At 33.2% G+C, this 13,004-nt stretch overlaps 1 protein-coding gene across 1 annotated transcript; it reads left to right on the forward strand.

Moving 5' to 3' along the window:
* Positions 1 to 317: 317 nt before the first annotated feature.
* LOC111419187 (phosphatidylinositol 3-kinase 59F) lies at positions 318 to 11,902 on the forward strand. The gene is made up of 5 exons (XM_023051962.2): positions 318 to 448; positions 501 to 689; positions 5,496 to 6,885; positions 10,566 to 11,473; positions 11,524 to 11,902. The coding sequence occupies exons 1-5, from the start codon at positions 339 to 341 to the stop codon at positions 11,753 to 11,755; spliced, it is 2,829 nt and encodes a 942-aa protein (XP_022907730.1). The 5' UTR covers positions 318 to 338; the 3' UTR covers positions 11,756 to 11,902.
* Positions 11,903 to 13,004: the final 1,102 nt, after the last annotated feature.

The raw sequence follows: 13,004 nt of genomic DNA on the forward strand, positions 1-13,004 counted from the left end.
GATTCTACTCAAAGTGGGGGATTTAGAAAGTTTGTTTATAACTTTTTTTTAATTAATTAACTTTTTATTCAAATAATTCAGGGCTTAAATTTAGAAATAGTAGATCATAACAGATGGCGCTATAATCTATAATTAAAATAATTTTTTTAAAATCATTTTGATTCGTTATTAAAAAAAATTTTATATTTAAATCAAAAATTCTTTACAACACAAAAAAAACATTCTTCTTATTATTATTTTTTTTATTTAACATTAATTTTATTACATTTATCAAAGTTAATCCATTAAAAACTAGATGGCGCAATTTAAATCTAACCTAAAAAATGTTTTGACATTTGATGTTTACATCTTATTGTCTCAAAACAATAATAATAATAATGGAAAAGCCAGACGATAAATTTCGTTACATTTACAGTTCATCTGTAACGCAATATGTTTATATAAAGCTGTAAGTGTCTCATTTTTACGATTAACAATTAATTTTGTATAATTTTTTTTAGAGGCGTTTTGGAAGGGTACACCAAAAACCCTGATATGCGAGCTTTGGTGGATAACCCGAGTTTGGAGTTTACTGGACCATATCAACCTGGTTTATCAGAATTATTAGTGAAATGTGAACTTTTTGATCAAGGTTATAGTATTGCATTACCAGTTTGGAGTACTCCAAAACGATTTACAACACGTTATAAGTAACTAATTTATAATTCAAATCTAATTAATTTAATGGTATAATTCAAAAATCGTCATGTCGCTTAAAAATAGACAATTTTTTTTTTCGCATATTTTCAGGTGAAATACGGTTGTTTCTTAGGTTTGTTTACCATTTATAAACTAAAGATAACCTATCTATATCTGATGTCCTACCCCTCTCTTTAACTTATTTGTTCATGAATGCTAGATACTGTTGGCAAAAGACTAATTATTGCTAGTAAAAGATTAAAAACTGCTTGGAAAGAGGAAATACTATTTCAAAAAGTTACCTATTACTTCTAAAATGCTAGATATTGCAGAAAAAGACCACAAGTTACTTGGAAAAGACTAGACACTGTTTTCAAAATAATACTTATTGCTTCCAGAATGCTAAACACTGCTGTTGAAGGTTTTGACCTACTTGGACAGGTGGAAAATTGCTTTTAAAGACTTTAATAATTGTTTGGAAAAGAGATATGCTTTCCAACAAGAGCAGTATTATGTAGTCTTGGAGAAGACTACATAATACTAACAAACAACTACAAATTGATTGGAAAGACGAGATATTGCTTGCATAAGACTACTTACTGCTTTCAGAGCGCTATATCCTACTAGAAAAGATTAGAACCTGCTTGGAAAAGACTAAATATTGCTGGGAGAAACTATTATCTGCTTGGAAAGACAAGATACTGTTTCCAAAAGATTACTAATTGCTTGGAGAAAGCTTGATGTTGTTAGCAAAGACTATTTAATGCTTTCAGAAGACTATATACTGCTGCTAAAACACTATTAAGTACTTGGAGATTACAATACTACTAGCTGAAGACTATTTACTGAAACTATTCTTCTGTTGAGTGACATCTTTTTGTGTCCCTTCCATTACAGATTTAAAAATTGCTGTTACAACACTTGATTCTTTGTCACCCCTCTTTAAACGTTACATTTAGATCCACCTAATTTACTGATTTATTTCAGAATTTTGTGTAGAAATTCCACTTTGAATTAGATTATTTGACGTTTAAACCAGTGCGAATTTCTCAAATGTTGGGTTGGGCATGGAGCAGAGGGTGGGTTGTAAATTCCGGGTTGGGTTAGCTGTGCCCTACCCCTCTCTTTCACTTATTGGTTCCTGAATGCTAGATACTGTTGGCAAAAGACTAATTATTGCTATCAGAAAATTAAATACTGCTAGTAAAAGACTAAAAACTGCTTGGAAAGAGGTAATACTATTTCAAAAAGTTACCTACTGCTTCTAAAATGCTAAATACTGCAGAAAAAGACCCCAACTTACTTGGAAAAGACTAGATACTGTTTTCAAAATAATACCTATTGCTTCCAGAACGCTAAACAATGCTGTTAAAAGTTTTGACCTATTTGGACAGGCGGAAAACTGCTTCCAAGACTACTTATTGCTTTCAAAGACTTTGGAAAAGAGATATGCTTTTCAAAAAGTTACCTACTGCTTCCAGAATGTTAGATACTGCTGGAAAAGATTACAATCTGCTTGGAGAAGACTACATAATACTAACAAACAACTACAAATTGATTGGAAAGACGAGATATTGCTTGCATAAGACTATTTACTGCTTTCAGAGCGCTATATACTACTAGAAAAGATTACGACCTGCTTGGAGAAGACTAAATACTGCTGGGAGAAACAATTATCTAGTTGGAAAGACAATATACTGTTTCCAAAAAACTATTAACTACTTCAGAATGTAAAATATTCTTGGAAAGACTACTAATTGCTTGGAGAAAGCTAGATATTGTTGGCAAAGACTATTTAATGCTTTTAGAAGACTGTATACTGCTGCCAAATCACTACTAAATGCTTGCAAATTACAATACTACTGGCTGAAGACTATTTACTGAAACTATTCTTCTGTTGAGTGATGTCTTTCTGTGTCCCTTCCATTACAGATGTAAAAATTGCTACTACAACACTCGATTTTTTGTCACCCTCTCTAAACATTACGTTCGGATCCACCTAATTTACTGATTTATTTCAGAATTTAGTCTAAACATTTCACTTTGAGTTGGGTTGATTAACATTTAAAGCAGTGCGAATTTCTCAAATGTCGGGTTGGGTTGTAAATTCCGGGTTGAGTTAGTGGTAGCTAACTAGGCCTAATGTTAGTTCTAATATTGCACTAGCGCTATCATTAGAACTACTAACACTAGACTGAGAACTAGAAACATTCGTATTTAGCCGCACGTCTCCAAAGACGGCTAAACCCGAATGATTCTAATTCTAGGTCTTGTGTTAGTTCTCTAGTGATAGTGTCAGTGTAAAATTAGAACTAACACTAGACCTAGAACTAGAGAGTATCGGGTTTAGCCGTGCGTCTTCAGACGAAGACAAATTTTACACTAAATTTATTATTAAGTTATAAATTATTAAAATAATTTAATATGTCATTTGTATTTTGAGATTATGGGGAAACTTAAAACATTAAAAACTCCATAAACTCTGAAATCGGAGCGTAAACTTCAAACACATGGCGCTAGTATCTACGGTAGCTATGGGTAAATACGGTATCAACCCATAAAACTGCATTACAGTCATCACTATCCCATTTTAAGTGGTAACACAACGAATCTTATAATCTGCCAGCAATATCTAATCTGCTCGCAGTATTTAATTCTCTGCCAGCAGCATCTAGTATTCTGAAAGATATGTTTAGTATACTATTGGTTCTATTTAGTCTTTTGCAAGCAGTTTTTAGTCTTAGACAAGCAGTATTTAGTCATCTGCTAGCAGTATATAGTCTTCGACCAGCAATATCTAATCTTTCGCTCGCAGTATTTAGTCTTTTGCCAGTAGCATCTAGTATTCTGCAAGAAATATCTAATCTTCTATTGGTAATATTTAACCATCTACAATCAATATCTAGATTTTTGCAAGCAGTTTCTTGTATTTTGCCAGCAGTAAATTGTTACCGCAGTTATTTGGTTATATTTTTGAAAATACCACTATAATTACATCACCTGAATACCCAAACATGATGTTACTTCCACTTAAAACAATCTCATTACGATTTAAGACTGATTCACTTAATACTGTACTAAAATTATTAAAACAAAATGTATTCATATTACACATACAGTATTTCCACTTAAAACTGGAATATTTGTATATTGCACTTAAGATGCAATATACAAAAATATATTTTCATAGAAACCAGGGCCTACCTCCTACATACTTTATCCTACATAAAATGCAACATGTCTGAATGTTTCTAGTTCTAGTGACAGTGGTAGGTAGTGCTAGTTAACATAAGATATCACTATGTTGTATATTTTTATTGAACTAAAATTAGAAATAACACTAGAACTAGAAACATTCGGATTTAGCCGCACGTCTCTAAAGACGGCTAAACCCGAATGATTCTAGTTCTAGGTCTTGTGTTAGTTCTAGTGATAGTGTTAGTGCAATATTAGAACTAACACTAGACCGAGAACTAGAAACATTCAGAAATTTAGCTGCACGTCCCTCAAGACGGCAAGTTATTTTCACTAAACTAGGTGAGATTACGTATATTTTCGAATGAAATACCCTTATTTTTCTTAGGCTTTGGATGCATAACGACTGACTACCTGTCGTTAGATAGACTGTATATAAATAGCAGGGTTGGGCATCTTTGCACTATCACTAAATTGCACTACCACTGACTATTTAGTGGTAATTAAAATGCAAAATCCATAATCACTGACAATTTAGTGATAATGAAAAAAATTACATTATCTAAATACATTTCAATTTATATTTTATATCCGATATTGGTTGTCAACTAGTTTGTTGATAAAAATGCTTCTTGGTGTATAGGCGGTGTAATTAAACAATGTCATTAAGCCAATCTAGCGAAATAAATCACGACTTTTTGGTGTCAACAGCAGACTAATTTGTTTGGTAATATACTAATATGGTTTATTGAATACATTTCCTTATACTGCTTCAACTTATATATGTAGTATTACTTTTATTCTTCAAGAAGCAGTGTTATGTTACTTAATAGTGTTAATTATCACTACAGGTTTTCACTATCACTAAATATTTAATGGTAGTCCAATTTTTTTCACTATCACTAAAGGTTTAGTGATAATGTAATTTTTTTTCACAATCACAATTAACTACCACTGAAGAAGTAGTGGTAGTGAAAGATTTATTCCACTTATTTTTTAGTGCATTATGCCCAACCCATATCAATAGACTGTGTTAATTGAATTAACTTGGAGTGCCCCATTTTTGAATTATTTCAGTTTTTTTTGAAAATTTTGGCAAATGCAACCCTTCAAAATAAAAATTATTTTTCGAAATTACACTTGAGTCCGGCCAAATATTCTCAAGATTTGCCCAAAGAGGACCCGTAGCTTACATAACACTTGAAAAGTTTTTAAAAAAATTATACAGGGTGGTCAGAAATTTGCGCCGAATTTCCCTATCTCGAAAAGTCGAAAACTTCATTTTTTTAAATGGCAACCCCAATTTTTTCCTTCACCAGCGTATTGTGCGCTGAAAAATAAGGGAACTTTGTCATTACAATATTAATTAACCTAACTCAAGGTTGAATTTCTACACAAAATTCTAAAATCCCAATTCAACCAGGAATTTACAACCCATCTCCAGCTCCATGCCCTGCAAACTTTAAAGTGATTTTTCCATAAGTTTTACACTTTTTCTTTATTTGTAACGGCTTATTTCAGTAATTTTCGTCGATTAAAAAAAAATTGTCAATTTTTAAGTTTTACAAGATGATTCTTGAATTATACCCAAATCTAAATAATTTAATTTAATTTTTTCATAGTTGGAATGAATGGATAAAACTTCCATTAAGATTTTGCGACTTACCTCGTACAACTTTATTAGCAATCACAATTTGTGATTGCGGCACAGGGGGTGAAGCGATTGCAATAGGAGGAACAACGATTCCTCTTTTTAGTAAATACGGATTGTTTCGAAGGGGGTCAATAGATTTAAGAGTTTGGCGTGGTCGAAGCGCCGACGGTAACGATCCAAGCGTTACTCCAGGGAAAGATATCAACGTTTCCGAGGAGGGAAAACGCTTGGCTAAGTTAAAAAAGAAATATCAAACCGGTCGAATTTCCGAAATAACTTGGTTGGATCGCTTAACTTTTCGCGAATTAGAAATAATTAACGAACGAGATAAGCGACAATCAAATTGTATGTATTTATTGATTGAATTCCCTTCGACAATCGATAACGATGGAACTTTTTATCACGTTGTTTATTTCGAAGAAGAAGGAAGCGAAGTTTTACAATTTAAAGCCCAAGCGGATATCGTAACTTGTCCCGATTACGAAATTAACACCGAAAATTTAATCGAAAGCAAATATCACAAGTTATCTCGTTCGCATCGAAGCGTACATTCAGATCGAGATGCAAAACCCAACGCGATTTTACGCGATAAACTCAATCAAATTGTCGCGTATTCAAGTACGGTTCAACTCTCGAATGAGGAACAAGACAACGTTTGGAGATATCGCTTTTATTTAAGCAGCCAAAAAAAGGCTTTGACTAAATTTTTAAAATGTATTAATTGGGGGCAAAGTGGCGAAGTAAAACAAGCTTTAGCTATGTTAGATATTTGGTCCCCAATGGATGTTGAAGACGCTTTAGAGCTTTTAGGGCCTAGTTTCACACATTCCGCTGTTAGGAGATACGCAATTTCGCGATTACAAGAAGCCCCCGATGAAGATTTAATGTTATATTTACTCCAATTAGTTCAAGCATTGAAATACGAAAATTTTGAGTTAATACAAGAAGGTTATAGGAGAGTTTCAGAACAACAACAAGAGTTATCATTGAATGATGATAAAGAATCAATGTTGGAAAAAAAAGATAGTAAAGAAAGTAACAGCACGATTACAAATGAGCCACTATTAAATCGTTCGGCGAGTTGCACTCAAGGTGAAATTAGTTTAGGTTCGAGAGATTTCGATTCGATGCAACGCGCGATTACCGTACCGGAAGAGTTGATGCAAAAAATGAAACTAACGAGTGAATCGAGTAATACGGATACGTTGCAAAGTGAATTGAAGGAGCAGGAGGTGCAAGATTTGGCGTCTTTTTTGATTAGTAGGGCTTGCAAAAATTCGTCGTTGGCGAATTATTTTTATTGGTATTTATTGATTGAGTGTGGGGATCAAGAGAATGTTGAAAAAAAGAAAGAAGCTGTAAATAAATTAATACTTGAGGAGATTTTTTTATAAAACGCAATAAGTCACACGAAGTGTTTTTTGAGAAAACACAAAAATGTGTTTATTTTTATATGTTTTTCTTTTTTCGACGTATTAAACTTTAACTTATTAGAGATGCTCCATTGTCATATATTTACGATATCAGCTTGTATTAATGTGCAGTGGTATTGATTTTTTATTACACGCCACATTTTAAAGTCGTCTGCATACAAAGCACATTTACAGTGCTTTATAACATCAGGGAGATCATTTATAAATAATAAAAAGAGCAATGGTCCCAGATTAGAGCCTTGTGGCATTCCAGAGTGAACGAGGGATAACTCCGACTTTTCACCATTAAATACTGCATACTGCATCCGATTTGTAAAATAAGATGCAAATAATTTTAATAAATTAGTCGATAAACCGTACTTATATAATTTACTCAGCAGAATGTCAAAATTAACTCTGCAAAGTCGGTGTATACCACGTCCATCTGTTGTTTGCTATCTAAGACCAGTGCTACATTCTCAGAAAAAACTGTTAAATTGCATACAGTTGATCTCTCTGGAAAGAAACCATGCTGAAAATCGGATATATATTTTTTTGTATGTTGAAAAATTTTAATATATACAGGGTGTATCTGAATGACTGCAACAAACTTCAAGGGGTGAATTCTTTAGTGAATTTTAAGGGTACTTTGATATATGAATCATGGGCGACTTCGGCTCCCCTAAGGAGCTACACCCCTCCAAAAATGGCGAAAAATTTTGGTTTAATTTTCTGATTCTGAACGTATCGATACTAGAACCATCAAGGAGTGGAAATTTGGAAAGTCAGGATGAGAGATAACGTAGTGAAAACGCAGAGTTAACTCAACTGGATTGTAATGGAAAACTTTCAATGGATGATGAAAGAACTGTCGGTGAGCAACCCCTAGCATCTATTGGAAATAATGGTGATAGAAAAAGGAAGCGTGCAACTGTATCATCACCCCCGACTCCAAATTTAACAGCACAGACCCCGCGGAAAAAGAAAAAATACGGTACATCGACATCTTTGATCTTATGACTCGATCGATTCAACAGTGAGAAGAAAGGGCACGAGCGGAGGAACTCTTGGAGGAAAACGCAAAGACGGACAACCCCCTATATAACTGTTTCCTTTCCATGCACCAAATAACAAAACGAACGTCTCCCCTTTATCAGCTTAGGGTCAGATCGCAAGTTTTTCAGGCAGTGTCTGGAGAAGAAGCAGAAATTATAGCCGGCCACCTTCTACGTGCTGTTCTTTTTATGACTCAAGTGCAACAACACTACTTTCCATCCTCCATACACCTCAAATAGAGCAGGAGTCTGAAGTTCTTCCAGTGACCTCTACTGAACCCAAGAGTTTGAGTGCGATAAGTAACTTATAATACTTCAAGTTTTTCTTCAGTCCTTATCGGCTTTTGAGTATCTGCATCAATAAATTGTTGAATCATTCGATGTACTTCGGCAAACTGGTCTCGGTTCAAACGGAAGTAATTGCTGAAGACTGGGAAACTCGGAAGTCATTTTAAATTGCCAATGAGTTTCTCTTTTCGATAGGTAAAAGTATTAGGGGATTTCAGTTTTCTTTTTCGTCTACCTTCAGCAGTCCAGTCTGAATAATATTCAGAGCTTAATAACAACTCCAGTTTTCTTCATCCCTCGTTCATTTTAAGACTAAACTAAAACCGCGTTGCTAGTGTAGCCTTAGTGTTTGCTTAATTATTTTTTTTCTCAGAAATTATTAAATTTTTGAAGACCATCAGAGAGACAAAAAAGTTTTAGAATAGTTTTATCTATCTAACTGAAAATTTTCCAATGTATTTATCATCTTCATAAAAAAATCTAGGCATAAATTGAACGGGGGTGGTTACGTTTAGTAGTTTAGAAGGGTAAGTGGAAAGTACAAATAGGGTCAAAACGTGCCCTATTATGAGTTAAACATATTCCCCAAATTTCATTTTGCTAGTGTTTACGGTTTTTGAAAAAAAAAAAAAAAAGTAAACCAAAATTTTCCGCCATTTTTGGAGGGGTGTAGCTCTTTAGGGGAGCCGAAGTCGTCCATGGTTCATATATCAAAGTACCCTTAAAATTCACTAAAGAATCACCACTTGAAGTTCGTTGCAGTCATTCAGATACACCCTGTATAATATTTTCAAATATTTTCGAAATACATTGAATGAGAGCAATAGGCCTATAATTAGTAATTTGTCTCTTATCGCCACCTTTGTATACAGGAAAAAGCTTAACTTTCTTTCACAAAATGGGGTATTCAGAAGTTTGTATTATTTTGTTAAAAATTTTTTTCAAAGGTTTCATTAAATATTCAATACAACTTTTGTAAATATATATAGGAATTTGATCTGAACCCACAGGTGTTTTAGTTTTTATTTTCTTCAAGGCTGTAAGTATGTCAGTATCAGTTATCTCTTCAATAAGAAGCAAGTCAGAACCCACCCGCTCCCCAGTAAAATTGATATAGTAGAAACCACGAGAGCTGGCAGTGACTTGACGTTTAAAAATGGTATGAATCAAGATATGGAGGTACGACTTAGATTATTTCACCACATACATTTAAATGTATGTTAGGTTAGTAATGGAGGTTATATGTCAAACATTGTCAAATTTAGGAAAGGTTAAGCAGCGAAAAGTCGTTAATATTAATTTATAATAAAATTTATATAATTATTAATTTATTTAACAAATACTTTAAAAGGTTATTTATAGGTCGCAAGGGATTAAGTAAGTTTTATTTAAACAGTGTTACGGCGGTTTTAAGCACTCTCATTGGCTAAGAGCTGGATTTATCTATCGGATAAATTTATCAAGAGGTTGTAAAAGTGGGCCTTAGAAGAACAGACGACTTTTTCGACGTGGCTATTTGAATTGTACCGCAGACATATTAAACTAATGCTATCTCTTTCTAACACACATTACTCTCTAGCGGTTTGTGAATTTTAATTGACTACGTATGGCATTTGTAAGAGCAGAAAATGACGATTTACTGCCAGCTCTCGTGGCGTCTACTATAGTAAGGAAACTCCGCTCATCACTGAACACTGACGAAAAATATTTTCCATATGCCATAGCGATCTCCCTGGATGATTCATATTGATCGCCGAGATAAATCATACAGCCACATTCAAGAACCTTCTTACTATTCTTTCGACTTTTAATGAATGACCAGAAGCTAGAGCCGTTTTCCTGTATACTTTGTTCAAAATTTGTTATGTATATGGTATATACATTTTGAATTTCATTTTTTATCTCCTTTCGGAGTTCCTTAAATTTATTATGATAAAACTGAAAATTATGTCTTTTATATAGCAGCAAATACCTATGTTACGTTTAAAGACGTAACATAGGCCTTTCTCAACGTTCTTAACTCCAGGAACGAAGGTTTTTCTTTCTAGCCATTCTTTTTTAACATATTCTTGTTTATGGTCACGGCTATCCCATTTAGAGAGGAAGAACTTTGAGTAGCCACTTTGTTGTTTTTGACGTGTACAATACTAACTACAATATTCTATGCAGACATAATTCGTAATACCATCTATAATCCAATTTTTTTAAATATGAACATATTGCGTTTTATAAAGAACCTCCTCATTTCTAATAATTATTTTTATTAATTAATTTAATTTTTAGAATTTAGTTCGTGATACTTATGTAACGGTAATGAAAACATTCTCGCAAACATTAGCTCGTGGAAGTCCAGAGATGCAAACGCGTCGAGACTTTTTAAATCGCCAACAAAAATTTATGGATAAACTTGTAAAATTAATTAAAAAAGTTTCCAGCGAAAACGTTAGTCGTAAGAAAAAAACGGAACGTTTACAACAATTATTGGCGGATTCTGATTCGTTAAAAATCAATTGGACTAATTTCGATCCATTTCCTTTTCCGCTCGACCCAGAAGTTCAAATTAAGGGTATTTTACCCGAAAAAGCGAGTTTATTTAAATCGGCATTCATGCCGTCGAAGTTACATTTCGTGACTACGAAAAATACCGAATACGTTGCGATTTTTAAACACGGCGATGATTTGAGACAAGATCAACTTATTTTGCAAATGATTACTTTGATGGATAAATTATTAAGGAAAGAAAATTTGGATGTAAAATTAACTCCTTATAAAGTTTTAGCGATTAGTACTAAAAATGGTTTTGTGCAATTTATCGACTCGTATACGATAGCGGAAATTGTGAGTACGGATCACACAATTCTAAATTTTTTTAAGAAACATCACCCGCAAGAAAATTCCCCCAACGGAGTTGCACCTGAGATTATGGATAATTATATTCGTTCTTGTGCTGGATATTGCGTTATAACTTATTTGTTGGGAGTTGGTGATCGACATTTAGACAATTTATTAATCACAACGCGAGGGGAGCTATTTCATATTGATTTTGGATACATTTTGGGGAGAGACCCAAAACCTTTACCTCCCCCTATGAAACTTAGCAGAGAAATGTTGGATGCAATGGGTGGAATGCAATCGGAATATTTCCAACAATTTAAAAAACTTTGTTTCACTTCATTTTTGCATTTGAGACGGTAAACTTATTTGTTAATTAATTTAACGCGTTTAGCACAATTTCTTTTAGTCATGGGAATTTGATGTTAAATTTATTTTCATTGATGGTGGACGCTAGCGTTCCTGATATCGCTTTAGAACCGGATAAAGCGGTGAAAAAAATTGAGGAAAAGCTCCAATTACAAAGAAGTGACGAAGAAGCTGTACAATTATTAAAAGATATGATCGATGAATCGGCGAGCGCTGTTGTTGATGTGTTTGTGGAGCAATTACATCGAATAGCTCAATATTGGAGGAAATAAATTATATATAAATCGATAAATAAATAAGAGGTTGCTTATAATTTATGCTATTTAATAGGCGTTAATTAATCGGCGCCTTTATTTTGTATTTATATCTTAAGAATGTAATTAATGTGATAGTGCAAAAAAATAAATGAATAGTTCGAATGAATTATTTTTTTGCTCCATCCTTTTTATTTAATTGCTATTTTTATAGTGTATATAATGGAGTTGAGGAGTCAATAAGAAGTGATGATTTCTCTAAAGAGTGTTGAGAGAATTTCATTTAACTTGATGAAAGGTAAATTTTGAATAATATTAAAATTGAAAACTAAAACAGTTTATTATTTTGCAGGGGAAAGAAATGATTATGAATAAAAAGAATCCTAATTGCCACATTATTGCAATAGTTGAATAAAAATGAAATTAATAAGAAAGCTAATATAGTAGAAACCACGAGAGCTGGCAGTGACTTGGCGTTTAAAAATGATAGGAATCAAGATATGGACGTACGACTTAGATTATTTCACCACATACGTTTAAATGTATGTTAGGTTAGTAATGGAGGTTATATGTCAAACTTAGGAGAGGTTAAGCAGCGAAAAATCGTTAATATTAATTTATAATAAAATTTATGTAATTATTAATTTATTTAAAAAATGCTTTAAAAGGTTATTTACAGGTCGCAAGGGATTAAGTAAGTTTTATTTAAACACTGGTTCGTAATTTATTCATTAATTATTAATTTATTTCATTTTCAGCTTGTGAAAACACTAACAGTTCAACGCTCACAAGACGTTTCGATTTGAGGTTATAATTAATAATTATAGAGTTACATCCCTTAGAAGAACAGACATACGTTTTCGACGTGGCTATTTGAATTGTACAGCAGACATATTAAACTAATGCTATCTCTTTCTAACACACATTACTCTCTAGCGGTTTGTGAACTACGTATGGCATTTGTAAGAGCGGAAAACGATGATTTACTGCCAGCTCTCGTGTCGTCTACTATATGTCAACTTATTTGGATCCAAGATACAAAATGAACTTTTTTGATGCTCATTTAACCCCTTCCCTATCAGAATTAAATTTTTTCGAAAACTGCTATTAGCAGTTGACTTTTGCGTAGTACTTAGCGACCGTCAAAACTATAGCTTTTTGTCAACAGGACGTAATAGTATATTAAAAAACAAGTTTCGTAAGACACGCTTGAAATGCACGAATTCAAGTTGAAAAACGAGTGGCGAAGCCACGAGTTTTTTAATGA

The sequence above is a fragment of the Onthophagus taurus genome, chromosome 3 (assembly GCF_036711975.1).
Source record: "Onthophagus taurus isolate NC chromosome 3, IU_Otau_3.0, whole genome shotgun sequence".
NCBI lineage: Eukaryota > Metazoa > Arthropoda > Insecta > Coleoptera > Scarabaeidae > Onthophagus > Onthophagus taurus.